The sequence below is a fragment of the Zonotrichia leucophrys genome, chromosome 23 (assembly GCF_028769735.1).
Source record: "Zonotrichia leucophrys gambelii isolate GWCS_2022_RI chromosome 23, RI_Zleu_2.0, whole genome shotgun sequence".
NCBI lineage: Eukaryota > Metazoa > Chordata > Aves > Passeriformes > Passerellidae > Zonotrichia > Zonotrichia leucophrys.
Window position 1 is genome coordinate 1,151,683 of NC_088192.1, and position 17,826 is coordinate 1,169,508.

At 50.1% G+C, this 17,826-nt stretch overlaps 2 protein-coding genes across 2 annotated transcripts; both read left to right on the forward strand.

Moving 5' to 3' along the window:
* The first annotated feature begins 515 nt into the window (after positions 1–515).
* On the forward strand, positions 516–4,746 carry IFNLR1 (interferon lambda receptor 1). The gene is made up of 7 exons (XM_064731809.1): positions 516–621; positions 1,219–1,342; positions 1,561–1,742; positions 2,132–2,274; positions 3,118–3,274; positions 3,554–3,678; positions 3,874–4,746. The coding sequence occupies exons 1-7, from the start codon at positions 516–518 to the stop codon at positions 4,744–4,746; spliced, it is 1,710 nt and encodes a 569-aa protein (XP_064587879.1).
* A 2,956-nt stretch (positions 4,747–7,702) lies between these two features.
* IL22RA1 (interleukin 22 receptor subunit alpha 1) lies at positions 7,703–14,866 on the forward strand. The gene is made up of 7 exons (XM_064731662.1): positions 7,703–7,872; positions 9,968–10,100; positions 10,932–11,104; positions 11,946–12,130; positions 12,568–12,703; positions 12,894–13,015; positions 13,773–14,866. Exons 1-7 carry the CDS (start codon positions 7,830–7,832, stop codon positions 14,748–14,750), a joined length of 1,770 nt encoding a protein of 589 aa, XP_064587732.1. The 5' UTR covers positions 7,703–7,829; the 3' UTR covers positions 14,751–14,866.
* Positions 14,867–17,826: the final 2,960 nt, after the last annotated feature.

Consider the following 17,826-nt stretch of genomic DNA (forward strand, 5'->3'; position numbering starts at 1 on the left):
ATGGCAGAGATCCATGGCAGTGCCCACACGGGAGGGGGCAGATCCCTGTCCTATCTCTGCACTTTACCCCCCCAGCTGTAAAGTGCAGTAATTCCCTAACTCCCAAAAAACACTGGGCTAACATAAACCAGGAGCAACTCTTTGATCTCCTGTAAACAGCAGGCCAGCAGAGTCTCCCATCCCACTGTTGTTATTGTTGCTAGGTTATTAATAGCTCTCTCCTGCACTGAAACTTTATTTAAATGCTATTAATATTTCACAGCCACGCAGGTAAGTGCCAAAGGTCAGGGTTTCACTGAGGAGTCTCACTGAGGTGTCTCACAGCTCTTCCCCTGTGCCAGGGCTCACTGGAGGGTGCAGTGCTGCAAGTTCCACCTGTGCTGTCCCCCAAAATCCTCCCACACCTGCTCCACTCCCAGCACACGTGCAGGGCTGTACCAGGAAGAGAGGCAGGGCGCATGTGTGCACTCCTGGGCTCCTCAATCCTCTGCAATTCACACAGGAAACACCAGAGAATGGATGAAGGAAAAGCGTTTGTGTCAAATGGGAAGTTCTGCTTTGTCCTGTGTGGCTGGAGAGTGGGAGCCCTGATGGCTCTGTGTGTCCTGCAGCAGGCTCGAGGTATGTGAACACCTGAGGGTTACTTTTCATTATATGGCTTTGTTGGTAGGAGGAGAGAGAAGTTTTGATCAGTTTAAATGGAAATGATTCACATAGAGTGGAATATTCCATGGTAAAGAAGCGACAGTTTAAAATCTGTCTGTGGAAGGTGTCTTGCTGAGGGTGATCTACTGGAAAAAAGAGGGGCAGGAAAATACACAGGACAAACCTGCAGCTCTGAATTCCTGGTGGGATCTGCCCTTGGAGGACTGGGATTGAATGAGAAGTGTGGGACAGCTGTGTCTGCCCTGTCCAGGGAGTCAGGCAGAGTTTATGGGTTGTAAATCAGTGAAATGCAGTGAGAGCACAGGGAAAGCAATTGGAAATCATAAACCAGATTGTTCATACAAACTGAGTCCTAGTTCAAAAAGCTGTTGAGATGAAGATGCTTTATGAGAGACAAGGAAAACATTGCATCACACCTGCTGCCAGAACCAATTTCCAGCCCTTAATGAAAGGCTCAGCCTCAGATATTGACACCACCTCAGTGAGAACCCAGTGGCATTTCCTGTCCCAAAGATACTTTTGAATCATTCACATATTTTCCCTTTTGACCAGGTCATGTTCAGCTTCTCCCTCCTCAAAATGTGACCCTGCTGTCCAGGGATTTTGCCATGATTTTGACCTGGGCTCCAGGGGAAGGCTCTCCCCCAGATGTGACCTACACTGTGAGGTATGAAAGGTAAGAGCTCCAAAGCATGTCTGATCAAAGGGGTGGCACAGACACTGGGCATCTCTCCTGCTTAATGAGTGTCCTAATCATCAGTGACCTCCCACCAAAACCAAACATGATCCAAACTCTGAGTCCCACTTGCTCCCACCCTCCCAAACCCTTCCTTCTCTTGCTCTGTAAATCCCAGCAGAACGTGTTCCATATTTTGGTGTGGTTGTTCCTTCCAGCCAGGATCGCCTGGACAAATGGAGGAAGGTTCCTCACTGCAGGAACATCCCCAGGTCCTTCTGCAATCTGACTTGTGCCCTCTCCAACCTCTACGTCAAGGTGCGGGCTCGGGTGAAGGCGGTTTGGGGCCGGTCCCAGTCGCCCTGGGTGAAATCCCAGTTCAAGGATTACTACTCAGACGGTGAGTGCCTGCCAGGTGACAGCCTGGATGGAAGGACAGACACACAGACACACACACCACACCCCACAGGGGTCCAGGGGCTTTATGGATGGCAGAGACCTGAGTGAGCAGGAGCAGTGACAGGCTGGGATCGTTTGAGGATGATTTTGTAGCAAGTGTCAGAACTTGTTCATCAGCTGAGCAAAGTGGCTCCAAGGGTGTTTTAGTTACAGAGGTGTCCTCTGTGGCTGTGGCCACTGTCCCAGTGGCTCTCTGGGGTGTTTTAGATACAGGGGTGTCCTTTGCCTCCCTCTTATCACAAGATAACAGCTGGAAGTGAGGAGCAGCCGTCCCTGCTGAAGGTAAGGGCCAAGCCAGCCCCATTCTCAGAGCTGCTCCCTCCATTGCAGTGGAACTGGCTCCCCCCGTGCTCACCCTGAAGGTCAGCGACAATTCCATCCACGTCAGTGCCTCCTTCCCTCTGCCCACCTGTGTGGAGAACCTCACCTGGAAGTATGACCTGAACCTCTGGGAAGCGGGATCTGAAGACAAGGTCGGTACCAGTGGCTCTTTTTAGATGAAATGGAGGAACTGAAAGAGCTTCAAAGTTCTGGGCAGAGAGAGAGGGACTGATCCAGGGCCTGGAGGAAATGAACCAGCCAAACCAGAGCCAAACCAAAGCCAGAGGCAAAAAGTAGAAGTGTGTGATGCATCCTTATTTCTGACTCCAGATCAGAAGGCTGCGTGTTCGAATCACGTCGGGGTCACCATTATGTCGAAGGAAGGGGACCAGGACACCAGTTGGTTCATCACAGGCCTTTCAGGTCCGGTCCGGTCCCGGTCCCGGTCCCTCAGGTCTTTCTGGTCCAGTTTATTAAAGAAAGTATCAAACACTTATACAGCAAATAATAAGCTTATGAATATTCTGTAAGCCAAGCAATCTATTGGTTAAACTATAGCATTAACTCATCCTCATTCCTTAGGGGTTACACTCTCTTTTCTCATGCCTCTTTCACTGTTTGTTATTATACCACAGCTAGGCCCAAGGACACATCTGTGCAGGTGCAGGACTTGGAATTAGCCGCAATTTTGTACTTTTCCAGTCCTTAGCAGCTAAATTCCCAACACTTTTTTTTTTTGGTAGTTCCCTGTTTTTATCAGGAAGGGGAGTTTACACTCCAGGCAGTCTGAAGGGCTGAGGTTTAAAACAACCAGTCCAGGTGCCACTGGCAGCATTCCCTGGCAGGGCAGAGCCCAGCACTGCTGCAATCCCCACCTGGATCCATCAGCCCTGGGGAGATGTCACACAAGGGATCCATGGGCTAAGGTGGTACAGGAACATCACCCCAATAATGAAAGAATCACCTCTCCAACCCTCTGCTCTGTCTCTCAGCAGAAGAAATACGAGGGTTACTTCAGGAAGGACACGGTGACCATCAACACCACTGCCCTCAGAGGCAACTACTGCTTCAGTGCCAGGGCTCTCTATGAAAGCATCAACTTGAAGCACAGTGAATTCTCCCAGCCCGTGTGTGTGCTGTTAAACCACAAAGGTATGGCCCTTCTCAGGAGGGATGTGGGAGACATCCAGTGGGATGAGGGCAAGGCAAAGATTTCCACTAAAATCAGGTTTTCACCACCAAAAAGAAAGCTTCCTGTTAAAGGGACTGGTTGGATTTTCTGGTGAGTGGTTCCTGCTTTCTGTAGAAATAGTTTCATTTAAAAAAGCCTGAAATGTTTTCTGAACACTCAGAATATTGTATATCAGTGTAGAGCCCATAATTCCTATAAAAATTCCACTCACAAGAGATTATTTCTGTCTTTTTCATCAGCACAGTGGAAGTTCCCACTTCTGGTTGTGATCCCTCTGTTTGTCCTCCCCATCTTTGTGGCCAGTCCCTTCATCTGCTGCCTGGTGAAGCAGGAGGCCAAGCAAAGGAAGATGCCTCAGGTTCTGGTATGGCCCAAATTCTCAAATGCCCTCCTGACCCAGAGTCCTGCTGGTTTTCAGAGGGTCACTGGGGAGGAGTGGGGGTTCTGCACTCCTCAGTTTTACATTTGTAATTCCCATTTTTGAAATAACCTTTCTGACATCCAGATTTTTCTTTTGGAAGCATCACAGGCTCACTGTTTGATTCCTTCTCCCTGACAGGATTTCTCTCAATTTAAAGCTGCTGGACCAACCTTCCACCCGGAGCTTGGTGAAAAGGAATTCTGCAGTGATGATCTGAGCTGCTCAGAGATGCCAATGCCTCAAAGGAGGACAAACAGAGCTTCAGGAGGACACCAGCTGCCATGGAGGGCTTCTTTCCCATCATCATCATCACTGTCATCATCGTGGTCAGAGGATGAGGAGGAGGAAGGCAGCAGCACTTTGATCCCATACCGTGAAATGCCTCGGTATCCAAGGAGAGGTCTCAGCTCTCAGCCAGCCCCAGCAGCTCGGGGGGAAATCCTGGATCCAGGGTCTGGAGATCTCTCTGTGGCATCTGTGCTGGACCTCAGAGCCCTGGGTTTCACCCTCCTTGCAGAGAGGAAGGGTGAGAGGGACACCTCGGGGTCCCAGGCACACGAGGAGCCCTCCCTGTACCTCTGCTCCTCCTCGGACAGGATCTCCCTCACTGATGTGACGTTCCCAGGTGCCCCAGAGCAGGGCCATGGACACGGGCATGAGAGGCTGGCAATGAGCCCCCTGCAGCCCCTGCTGGGGGGGATTGGTGCTGAACCCCACGAGCTGAACCCCAGGAAGGTTCCCCATTCCTGCAGGGGTTACCAGAAATCCATCCCTGACCTGCAGCTGCAGGAGGATCCCAGCAGGCAGCTGCTCATCCCCCTGTGGACACTGCAGCTGGCAGAGGATGAAGGCATTGCCAGTGACTGTGGCAGTGACAGCTTCACAGAGGGGACCCCTCCCGAGCCCACCGTGCTCAGTGACGCTTTTGGGACTTCAGTTACAGAGGGAAAATGTGATCCAAAGCTGCAATTCCCAGGCTATGAGCACTCCCATTACTTGGGAAGGATCTGAAGTGCCCAGCAGGTCTGGGCAGTGCCTGGAAATCCTGGGGAGCTCCAGATGTCCAAGCAAGGATCCTTGGACAAGGACAACAACCAATGTCTGGCCTATCCAGGCAATGGCTTTAGGGACACAAAAGTGCAATTTATTGCTAAGTCACCTCTGTGCTGTCACTGTCCGGGGTGGGGAGGCAGGGACATCTCTGAGGGAGCACTCAGCAAACAGGCACTGCCTGGGGATCACCTCAGACTCCAGAAAAAGGGCCTGAAAATGCAGTGTTTTGCCTGCACGTGCATCTGGAGCACATTTTGAACTGTTTTGTGTCACTTTTGCTTCCCTGTAAGTCCAGAGCTTGACTGGAAGTTCCTTGCAGAGACATTCAGCAGGATCTGGTTTTTGTGGCATGAAGAGTTCTCCACCTCATCCTGCAGAAAGCACCTTCTGTGTTCCAGCAGAGGGAACTGAAGCCAAAGTGTGCAGCATGTTTGTTTATTTATTTTTTATTTTATATTTATTGAAGTTGAAATTCTTCCTGCTGTGCAGAATGTCTGAGAGCAATAATTTTTTATATAAATCTCCATGTGTACGTGGTTTTGTTTTCCATAGCTACAAAGGGGGACTGCAGCTCATCCTGAAAAATAATTACCTTTAAAACAGAACCCCATCCTGGGCTGGAGTGGAATTCTGAAATTCCCAGCCAGGTCACTACTGAACAAAGAATCCCAGAATGGTTTGGTGGGAAGGGATGCTGAAGTTCATCCCAGTGCACCCCTGCCATGGCAGGGACACCTCCCATTGTCCCAGGTGGCTCCAAGCCTGTCCCTGGCACTGCCAGCGATCCTGGGGCAGCCCCAGCTGCTCTGGGCACCTGTGCCAGGGCCTCCCCACCCTCCCAGGGAAGGATTTCAGTCCAGTATCTAATCTAGATCTCCCCTCTGGCAGTTTACAGCCGTCACCTTTGTCCCATCACTTCATGTCCTTGTAAAAGCTTTTTATGCCGCAGTATGAAAGGGAGCCTTTGTGTAAAGGGCTCCCAGGAAAGCAGAGCAGTAAAAGACAGAGGGAAACACTCCCCGGCCATTCCTGCACTCGGGGAGAGGGCTCAGATGAGGGGAGGCTGTTGATGGAGGGTATGAAAGCTGAAATCCTTTGAGAACAGGAAAAAAGAAGTGAGGGGTGGTAGGAGGGACTGGGAACTGCTCTGCAGCAAGATTTACTCATTGAGCTCCTGAATGAAGTCCAAAGGAGAGGTGGGGAAAGGATTCACCAGCTGGACTGTTCCTCTGTCCTCTGCAGTGTCCTTAGGTACATCCTGCATTGTATTTGGAAAGACAGCGATGATCCAAACATAATCACCACCCAATTTCTTGTGCAACCCAGGAAAACCCCCCAGGCTTTGATTTACAGGAAGCTCTGAAGTTGAGTAACGTCTACAGAATGCTTTTGGCATGTCCCAGCTCTGCAAACGCAGCCTGGGATCAGCTCTTGCCTCGTCCAGGGGCTGAGGGCCAGGCTGCAGGCCAGGGGAGCTGCACGGGAGGTGGCAGCACCCAACTCCTCATTTCAGCAGGGCTTGGAGCTGCTTTCCTCTGCAAAGGGTCAGTCCTGGCCAGAGCACAGTGCTCCCCTCCCACAGCAGCTGCTCCAGGGGTTACCACAGCATCAGGGAATCATTTATGAGGAAAACACCCTGGGGATCATCGAGTCCAGCTGGGAACCCACCCTGTCCCCAGGGCCACATCCACACACGGAGGGTTCATGCCCAGCACTCACAGGTTTGCTGCACTCCCCACACACTGTGAGGAAATCAAAAGTTTGGAAGATAAAATCCTAATTTTACACTTGAAAGTCGAGTTTTGGACATGTTCACGTCCCCAAAGCTTCAGAGAGGTGTTTCCTGGGCTATTCAAAAGGTGACACCTTGCTAGAAATAGGGGCAGAGGTAAAGTTTGAAGTTCTGCTGTCAGAAATGAAGGCTCAGGTGCACACCAAGGCTCCCCAGCTCTGCCCCATCAGCCAGCAGGAGCGTGAGGGAAGAGAAAACAGAAATACTTTTATCAGGCTGTTCAGGAAACACCCTAACAAACAGTTGTGCTTAATTAGACACTGGTGCATAGGTGTGTCTGCTTTAACAAACCTGAGGCCTCTGCCTTTGTCCAGGTGAGCTGAGAGAGACAAAATGCCAGGGATGCACCACGGCAGGGCTGGAGCACAGAGCCCTCCCACAGCCAGGCAGGGCAGGAACAGAAACAGCATCAGGAAATCCACAGAGGAGGAGGGAAGCAGAAGGGGTTTGTGAATTCCATCACATGTTTGGCCACAAGGATAGAGCAGTGAAATCAGCATTCAGAAGCACGCAGGGTTTGTTGGTTGAAAACATAACATCACCCTAAAAGCTGCACACGTTATGGGAAAGGGACTGTATCCCTTTCTTCCTGTCCATACAAACTCCCAGCTCTTATCACGTGGATTCAGTAACAGAACTTTACACTGTAAACAGCCACAAAAATAAACATTGCAGGTGTACAACAGTCCCTGCAAAAAGCTGTGGGACAGCAGGGGCTCCTCCTGTGGAAAGGGCACCACTCTTCTGCCTTCTGCCCACATCAGGTGAAAAACCCCAGTGCTCTGGCTGACTTTCACTGTAAGAAAGTATTCAGGAGTAATTTTGGAGGAAATAGGTATTGAACCAAGCAGGTGCACAGCTCTAAGTTTCAATGTCTGGAGTTGTAACAAGCTCAAGTTACTCAACCAGAAAAGCAAACCTCAAACCCCAGGAACCTCAGGGAGGGCTTTCAGGCAGGAAGCTCTCAGCATAAAGGTATTTGGCTCTTTTTCAGGAGCTGGGGATTTTCTCAGCCTCTGGCTCGTGCACCTTTGTACAGCCAGGTGTGCACTCCTGCTGTCACTCTGCAGTGTCACACATGCGCAGGGCTCCGCGCAGAGCCAGGGAAGGCAGGACAGCAGCTCTGCTGTGCTCTGTTACTGAGCAACAGATCCAACCTGGCCTGGCAAGACAGAATTCAGCCAAAAGGTGATTCACCTGCACACAGGAGCAGCTGCCTGCTCGCACAGCCCAGCCTGCAGAGTCATTCATGAAGGGATTTCTGATCGTCCTGGCTGGAGTTTCAGTGCTGGGTAAGTCCTGAGCTCTGCTCTGCTGTCGCTGCTTGTGGGATTCTGTTTGACCCTGGAGTCTGCTATTCACTCCTGTTTGCTGAATTATCACCTAGAGAATGAGCTGCTGTCTGAGTTCTCTCTCCTTGTGGTAACTCCCATGTGTGGCTGGTACGCTCGGCACTTTCGGGATTAGTAGGGAGAGGGAAAGATTCCTTCACTTCAAAGGGTTTGTCACTGTGCTGGGACCCAAATCCTACAGCAGAGAAGGATTCACTGGTGTCAGGGGGCTTTGGGTCAGTCTCCTCATGGCTTCAGCACAAATGAATCCAAGAACAGTGCTGATTTTAAAGGAGGTACAAACAAATAATGGAAGCTTAAAATGAGGGAGTCACCGGAGAGTGGTTGGGTTGGAAGGGACTTAAAGCTCATCTCATCCCAGCCCTGCCATGGCAGGGACACCTTCCACAGCCCCAGGCTGCCCCAAGCCTGTCCAGCCTGGCCTGGGACACTGCCAGAGATGGGGCAGCCCCAGCTGCTCTGGGCACCCTGTGAACTATCAGGGAACAATTTCTCCCTGATATCCAATGTAGCTCTGCCCTCTAAAAGCCATTTAATCCTACTCCAGATGTGACAAGCTCACTGCTGGCTGAATGAAGGATAAACCTGCTCTTTCCAGCCCCTGCCATTCATCTGCTGTGTCTGGCATCTCCTCAGCCCAAGGAACTGTCACACTGAAATATCCTGGTTTTCCCCTGCCCACACTTGACTGTGCTTGTGTTATGCTGCTTTGCATAAGTGTTCCAGCATGGATAAATGTGGGAAGACAGATTTCCCACTCCTGATAAGACTGGGGTATTTGTGACTCAGTTTTCAGGGTGCTCAGACAGGGAACCCCACTCCTCCATACCCCATTGCTGCTCCTGAGAGCCTGGCATGAGCAGAGGCAGATGTGGGGCTGCAGATGAAGTCAGGAGAACATCTGGAGCAGGCAGCAGCTCATTTCTGCACCACTCCCCTGCCCAAATGCCACACACAGCACTGAGAGGGGATCTGTGCCTTCTGCCCAACCCTCCTCCATCCAGCCTGCAGATTGAACTGCTCACACTCAGCTCTGGTCCTTGGGGCAAAGCCTGGAGCGAGGATCCAGCTGGGATTTATTCTCTGTTCAGTGTGACCCTGTCCAAGGCAGCCCCATCCCAGGGCTCAGTTTGCCCATCTGTGCTATTTTCATTTGCTCACTTTTTCACATTGGTCACTGCAGGCTGAAGCCCTCACATGCCCCAGGTGTTTATCAGTGCCACAAACCCAGAGCTGAATAATGTAAAAATTATTCACCTTTGAGGGTCTGCCCATAATCTGAATTCAGAGTTTATAAATCCTGACCTTAGAAACTCTTGTGGATCAGCCTTGGAAAATTTTGCTCTGTGTTTTCTCATGATAAGAGACACAAAATCCTTGAGGGCTTTTCTGCAGCAGCTCAGAGGCAGTTTGCTGCAGGAGGGCCATGGTGGGGTCCTGCTGTCCAGGGACACGTCTGCAGGGACAGGGGACATTGCTGACCCCAGAGGAAGAGCAGCAGGGCTCAGAAAGCAGGGAGCAGGGCTCAGTTGTTTGCTGTCACCCTGGCACGCCCAGGCCAGAGTCCAGACCCTGGGTGTCACTCTGTACAGGCACTTTCCATCCAATAAAACATGGAGCACGAGAGCAGAACGGAGCCACATCTTCAGGAGGTGACACTGAGCTCTGCATGTCACTTCCTTGAGCAGGGGCAGAGAGCAGAGACATCCACAGACCTGATTCTGGCTTGGAAACAGATTATTGGGCTTATTTTATCACCCATGTAAAGGCTCTTAAAGAAACCTGGCTAGAAATTCAAGGATTCTATTTCTGATTTGAGTTTTCCAGCTTTTGAAGCTTTTCTGTATAAATTCCTGATTTCTTTGGGATGAGTCAGTTGTCTGCAAGAGTGTGATGTGAACACAGTTTGAAGCCTTGTTCTGCTCAAGCTCCTTCTTTTCAGCCCAGCTTTAGCAAAATCCCCCAGGATCCATTTTCATCTGAGGGCTGAGATGTCAGAAGATGCTTTTTAATAGCAGTTTCTCTGCTCCTTCAGGCGTTGTGACTACAGAGAGATCATCATGTCTGAAACGTGCAGTATTCTCTTCCACAAACTTTGAGAACATCCTGACATGGGAAACAGAGGCAGATATTCCCCCTGGCACCGTGTTTGATGTCCAGTACAAACAGTATGTGAAATTTGCTTCTTTTGGGCTTTCTTGGGGGTCTCAGAGAGAGAAGGGCCAAGAGAGAAAAGCTGATTTTGCTGTTTCTCCTGTATTGTGGTTCATATAATGGTTCATATAATCCTATGAATATTTTAGGATTATTCAGAGTGGGAGATGATGCTCATTTAAGCAAATACTTTGCATCTTCGGTTGCTTTGCTCTATATTTTAGGATTATTCAGAGTGGGGGATATGATGCTCATTTAAACAAATATTTTACATCTTACGTTGCTTTGCTCCGTATTTTAGGATTATTCAGAGTGGGGGATGATGCTCATTTAAACAAATATTTTACATCTTGCGTTGCTTTGCTCCATATTTTAGGATTATTCAGAGTGGGGGATGATGCTCATTTAAACAAATATTTTACATCTTGCGTTGCTTTGCTCCATATTTTAGGATTATTCAAAGTGAGAGATGATGCTAATTTAAGCAAATACTTTGCATCTTTGGTTGCTTTGCTCTATATTTTAGGATTATTCAGAGTGGGAGATGATGCTCATTTAAACAAATATTTTACATCTTGCGTTGCTTTGCTCCATATTTTAGGATTATTCAAAGTGAGAGATGATGCTAATTTAAGCAAATATTTTACATCTTGGGTTGCTTTGTTTCATATTTCAGGATTATTCAGAGTGGGAGATATGATGCTCATTTAAGCAAATATTTTACATCTTGGGTTGTTTTGCTCCATTTCTGAGCTATTCTTGCCTTCAGCAACTTCCTTCTCTCTATTCCATTTTCCTCCATTCCTGTCCAACCAAACGACCCCAAATCCTTGTTTTGTCCTCAGGTATGGGGAGAAATCCTGGCTCAGCAAGCAGGAGTGCCAGAGCATCACCCAGCTCTTCTGCAACCTCAGCAGGGAGACAGAGAACTTCACGGAGCATTTCTACGGGCGGGTGCGGGCGCGGGGCTGCTCCTCCAGCTGGGTGCGCTCCGAGCGCTTCGAGCCCCGCAAGGAGAGTAGGTACCAACCCAAACCCCTGCTCCTGCTCCTGCAGGGCTGCATTTCCCCACTGCTCAGCCCTGCCACGCTCTGTGTTGCTGGGGGGGAGTGAAGCCTTGGAGGCTTGGAGGTGAATGAGGAATGGGCAGGGTCTCAGCTGGGAGCCGGGGGTCAGAGAAAGGAAGGGCCTGGTGTGATGGGAGGGAGAGCTGCAGGTGACAGGAGCAGAGAAATGAGTAAGGGACATGATGGGCAACCTGAAAACAGGGAGTTCAGCAGCTGTGAAATGGGAACATTGGGATAAGCGTCCATTCCAGTGGATTGTTGGTGTCCCAACCCCAAAGTGAGCCCTACTGCAGACACAACGCAGCCTTTGGGGCCTCATTGGCTCTGTGGATAAACCTTCCCACTGAAAAATCACCAGGAATAATTCAAGGTGGCATCAGCAGCCAATGGCTGTGAAGAGCCTTCAGACCTTGGCACCAGAAAAGCTGTGAGAACTTGGATTAAAGGCCTTTGCAGTGCTGGGTGTAGTGTGTGCCTGTCACAGAGACCAGTGCAGGCACAAAGGCCTGTAAATGTGGTGTAGGATGGGAACTGGGATTTGGGCAGCTGTTACCTGTGGTGGGGTTTCACACACACAGGAAGGAGGACGTCCTGCACAGGGACAGGGAACATGGAGCTGGAAAAGCCTGGGATGAGAATTCCTGGGCACAAGAACCCCAAACCAGCTCTGTCTGCAGAGGCCTGACTGGTGCCACGCTCACACAGCTCAGGCCCATTCTGTACAAACAGCAATGGCATTGCAGCGAGTCTGGGTGTGTGACACCGCTGACAGAGCCTGCTGTGCCTTCCCAGCCATCATAGGGCCCCCCCAGGTGGAACACGTCCCCCAGAGCCGCTCCATCAGGTTCCTGATCCGGCCCCCCCTGACGCCCCTGCGCGGGGAGGACCAGCAGCAGCTCACCGTGGAGGACATCTACAGCAAATTCGGGGCTGTGGATTATCACCTGATAATATTCAACCAGAGGACACAGCAGCAGGTAAAGCACAGCCTCGGGCTCTGGGATGCTGTGAATCCCATTTCAGATGAGATGGAAAAGGATCTCAGTTATGGGGGAGATTTCTGATGTACAAGGGAAAGTCTTGGAGTCTAACTCTCAGGACAACAGGAATTTGAGGCTTTCTTCCTAAATCCAAAGGACTTCCTAAGAGTACTGTATAAGTAGCAAAAAGTAAAACCCTTGGTGACTAAAATAGTTCAAGTCTTAAGAAATTGAAATGCAGAATTAAATACAGAAATAATGGAAAATAAACTCATATAAATATGATTCAGAAAAAAGCAGAGTTCCATACATACAGAATAATTCTAGCCCTGTAAGACCTCATTAGTAAATAATATTTTATGCTGAATTTTGCAATCTGAATTGAAGAAAATTTCATCTTGCCCAAATACTGATTTCACCTTTCTTTTCAACAGTGGACAAAGAATGAGCACAACAAAGAATTTGAAGTTTCCAACCTGGACCCAGACACTGAATACAACGGGACAGTTTATATCTGTCTGCTCCAGAGAAGGAGCAAACCTCAGGTGTTTTGGGTCAAAACTCTGGCAGGTGAGGCTGCTAACTGTGCTGAAAGCTGGAAAGTCCAGCTGGGATATTGGACACACAACATGCATTGATTTTAAGCAGAGAACGTTTTAATAATTTAAAAATTAATTCTGTGAGACTAAACCTGTGTCATCACCTAGCTAACTGTGACATTTTTCTAATCCAGCTCTTTTTCCATTTGTTCTTTCCCCAGACAAGACGTGGATTCTCTACTGTCTGGTGGCCTTGGCCTTCTGTGCTGGGCTGGTTTTTGCTGCCACCGCTTATGTGAGCTACAAATACATCAAACAGCGCAGTGCCCAGCCCAGGGCCCTGGTGAGTGCCCTCAGCCACTGCAGCTCAGCCTGCAGATCACAGAATCAGCCCTGCCTGGGGCTGGAAGCATCATTTAGTCCATGTCCTGTATGGGATCCACACCTGCCACTGTCCCAGGTGTTCCCAGCCCCAGTGCCAGCCTGGCCTTGGGCACTGCTGGGGATGCAGGGGCAGGGTCTGTGCCAGGGCCTCAGCACTCTCTGAGTAAAACATTTCTCCCCAGAACCCAATCAAACCCTCCCTCCTTCATTGAAAGGGTTAAGCAGCTTGCTCTAGGCAATCACTGCAGATTCCTGGGATTTTAAAGTGCTCAGAACCTGCCCCAAACTGAGCCCCTCGGGTTAGGCAGTTAAACCTGGGGCATCCTAAATCCCCAGCTTGAAACCCTGGGATTCTCCCCTATCCCTCATCTCCCACAGCAAGAACTGGGTTTCATATTAATGAGCTCAAGGATTTTCATGCTATTTCATGCTGCAGGGCTTAGGACAGATCTTGCAAAAGTGAAAGCAGCAGATTTTCTTCCTCATGTTTCAAGGCTGCTCAGTTAATAGACAATGAGAAATGTCTGTATTCCTGGGAATGGTGATTTTCCAGCAGAAAAAAAAGCAGCAGAGCTCTTTTGTCAGCAGAGCAGATCCCTGGTGGCTGTTAGTGGATTTTAATGACACTTCTCCAAAGAAAATGCTACAGTAACTACAGCAAACCTTCAAGGTCACAGCCTCTTGGTAATAACTCTGTTCTTTATCTTCTCCACCAGGACTTCAGAGGGATTCCATCCTTCCAGCCTCTCACCCTGACAGTGGAGCACATCATAAAGCCCCTCAGCCTCTCCAAACCTTCCCCTTTCATCCCTGAAGTGCAGCTGGCCCAGATGAGCCAACACCTGGAGCCAGCACGTCCCTCCTGTCCCTACCAGCAGCAGGTGGATGTCCCAGCAGTGCAGCTGCCCCCTCAGCGCTGCCAGGTGGAAATGCCAGCTGCCATCACTGCCTACACTCCTCAGAAAGCTGAGCAGGGCATTGCTGCTGCCCCAGGCAGCTCCAGCCTGGCCCTGACCTACGGGCTGTGCGTGGAGGGCACGGACAGGAGCTCCCAGCCAGAACAGAGGCTGAAGGAATCTTCTCCACATCTGAAGGAATCTTCTCCAGATGGTTCTGAGGATGGAGAGCTCCGAACCCACGGGCTGGGGAAGAGCTGCAGCCACTGGGATTACAGAGAGCAGCAGCCAAAGGTGGCCCTGTGGAAGAGCAGGGACAGACTGGAGTCAGTGGTGATCCAGGGGAGCCCCGGGCAGACGCAGCTGCTGCTGCAGAGTGAGGAGCTGCAGGATCCCGAGCCTGTGTCCCATCTGTCCCTGTCCCTGCTGGAGCAGGGGGGATGCTACCGCCAGCAGGCAGCCCTGCCCCTGCTGCTGCCCGCGGGCAAGGCTGCCCCGGGCTGCGCTGCCCAGCAGGAGCTGCTGCTGGCACCGCTGCTGCTCTCGGTCCGGACTGGGGGCCACGGGGAGCACTGGGAGCTGCCAGGGCCGTGCCCAGCGCCTGCAGCCCCAGCGCAGCTCCCAGGGACTGCAGCCGTGCCAATGTTCCCAGCAGCGAAGGGGCTGGAGCTGGGCTGCACTGAGCTCGGCGGGAGCAGCCCGGACAGGGACAGGGACAGGGACACTCCTCTCACCATGCTCTTCAAGGATTTGGACCTCAAAGTGCAGTGGGATGAGGAGAGCACGGAACTTTATTAGGAGGACTTAATGGTATTTAAATGCAGATGATGTTTTCTTGTATGAACCAGAAGCAATGCAAACCCACAGCTGCTCCTGGCTGTATGAACAGAGCTCAGGGCTGTCACACTGCTCCACTGTCACACTGTTCCATTGTCACCCTGCTCCATTGTCACCCTGCTCCATTGTCACACTGTTCCATTGTCACCCTGCTCCACTGTCACCCTGCTCCATTGTCACACCACTCCACTGTCACACTGTTTCCATTGTCACCCTGCTCCACTGTCACCCTGCTCCATTGTCACACTGTTCCATTGTCACCCTGCTCCATTGTCACCCTGCTCCATTGTCACACTGTTCCATTGTCACACTGCTCCATTGTCACCCTGCTCCATTGTCACCCTGCTCCACTGTCACACTGCTCCATTGTCACACTGCTCCATTGTCACCCTGCTCCACTGTCACCCTGCTCCATTGTCACCCTGCTCCATTGTCACCCTGCTCCATTGTCACCCTGCTCCACTGTCACACTGCTCCATTGTCACACTGCTCCATTGTCAGCACCTGCTCCATTGTCACCCTGCTCCACTGTCACACCTGCTCCATTGTCACACTGCTCCATTGTCACCAACCGCTCCATTGTCACACTGCTCCATTGTCACACTGTTCCATTGTCACCCTGCTCCATTGTCACCCTGCTCCATTGTCACACTGTTCCATTGTCACACTGCTCCACTGTCACACTGTTTCATTGTCACCCTGCTCCATTGTCACAGTGCTCCATTGTCACCCTGCTCCACTGTCACCCTGCTCCATTGTCACACTGCTCCATTGTCACACTGCTCCATTGTCACACTGCTCCATTGTCACCCTGCTCCATTGTCACACTGCTCCATTGTCACCCTGCTCCATTGTCACCCTGCTCCATTGTCACCCTGCTCCATTTGGTGCCTTTGCTGACAGAACTGCTCCTTGTTACACTGCCATACTGCACCTTTGCACTTAACACAGGTCTTTATTTCTGCATATTCTCAAATTGATTATGGATTGGATTACTTTAAAAGATCAGTGAAGATTCAGTTTTCCATCCCAGATTCAGTTTACTGAAAATCTAGCAAAATTCACAAACTGTATGTGCTCTTTCCCAACACCTAAGACAGATGTGACTCCCTTTGAGGAAATTCAGGTATGCAAACCTGGAAGTATTTAATGTACCACGGTGCAGTAAAAGAAGTAAATAGTTACTGGTGTTCTACCCTTGGATAAATGACTATTGTTACTGGTGTCCTACCCTTGGAAAAGAATATTCCACCTTCCTGGAATGGACTTTGCCTTCATTGAAACTGGGTAACAGCTCCTGATGCAGCAGTTCTGTGATATTCATCCCTGTCCCCGGTGCTTTTTAATACTTGTACAAAGATAAAGCCTTTTGTAATACCTGTACAAAGATAAAGCCTTTTTCATCTCAGCACAGATTAATGCAGCCTTGGCCCAGTTCTGAGCTTTCTCAGTCCCACACTCTGCTCCTGCCCTGGGATCCCCAGGGATGAAGCACCTGGGATCACACTCCAGGCAGGGATGTGAGGATTGCACCCTCCATCTCAGTTTACCCCAATCCCAATCCGTGCACCAATAACCCACCCAGGGGCCCAGGGAGGTCTGGAGCTCTCCAGAGCTGCCATGACCATTGTTTGGGAGTCAAAATCCTCGGAGCACCTGGACCTCCACCAAAAGGAAGCTAAATTCTAATTCATTGCCAGAGGAGGTGATTATTTTTCATTCAGAGGAAAGCACAGTTTATCCTGTTCATTTGCACTGCTGTGGTGAAAAATGTGTCTGAGGACATTGGTTTTAGAGAAGTGAAAGCATTTACAGGAATAAGCAAGGTTTGACTGGTATGGGGAAGTATTTACTCAGAGACCAATCTGGTCTCTTTTACCTCTGGTAAAATTCAGCTGCTCCCACTCCAAGTGCACTTGGGGCTTTTCTCAGCCCAGGAAAGCTGAAGTTAAAGGTTAAATTCCACTTTTTTTGGGATGATTTTGCAAATAACCCATAGGCTCATGAAGTGAAGATTTTTGATGATTCAACCCAGGATTTAAGGAATAGTCCTAGAAACTTTCCAGGCCAAGGTTCAGCTCTGAGATCCAACAACTGCTGAAGGACCACAGCCCTGTGAGGCCAAAAGGGCAACATTCCAAGTGTGCTGAAGAAGTGTGAGGGAACCACAGACTGAAATACGTGCATGGCTTGGGCAGTGACCAGCAGGACATTCCCAGGGAGCTCCCTCCATTCCATCCAGCACCAAAGGGTCTGTGGAATGTGCTTTGATCTGGTTCCTGTGCTCTGTGCCCCAAAACAACACACAGAGAAATGCTGCAGCTCCCAGAGCTGTTCCCAAGGACTGGGAGACACCAGGGGTAACATTTTTTTCCATTAAACCCTCCTGGAAAGGCATTTAAAGCCAGTGATGCCAATTACCTTGTTCAGAGTTGCATATCTTGTGTCAACACTATTCCCAGTGATGCCATCCAGGGAATAATCAACATTTTGGGTGGTGTTGTGAAACACAACCCCCAGCACAGGATGGGTATGGGCAGAGTTGTGTGGAAGGGATGGGGGCCTTGGGAGAGCATTTCAATCTGCTGCTAAAATTATGTTATTTTCTATTTTAAAGTCTTTCCAAATCCCTCTGCAGAGCCCTGCCATGGGGTCTGATCATGCCCAGACTGTAATGAATGTCCCATCCTGCTGCAGGACAGGTGGGAGCTGAGGAGAGCCTGGGAATGGATTTTTAGAATGCACAGAGGTGCCCAAATATACAAAGTGTCCCCAAGCTGAGACATCCACCCCTCCTTCAGGCCCTTAAATACCTTCAGGGCTGCATTAGCCCTGCCTGAACGAAAGGCAGGAATGATTCCTCCCAGCAGCTCCCCTGCCCAGAGATCACAGCAGGAGAGCCCTGTCCTGCTGCAATATCCTCCACTTCCTGCTTTCGTCATGCCTTAGTCAATATTGATTTTTGAGGCCTGGATGTTCAGAGCTGAGGGAAATTGATTCTCGTCTCATGAGTCACCTCCTAAATTTAACACACAGA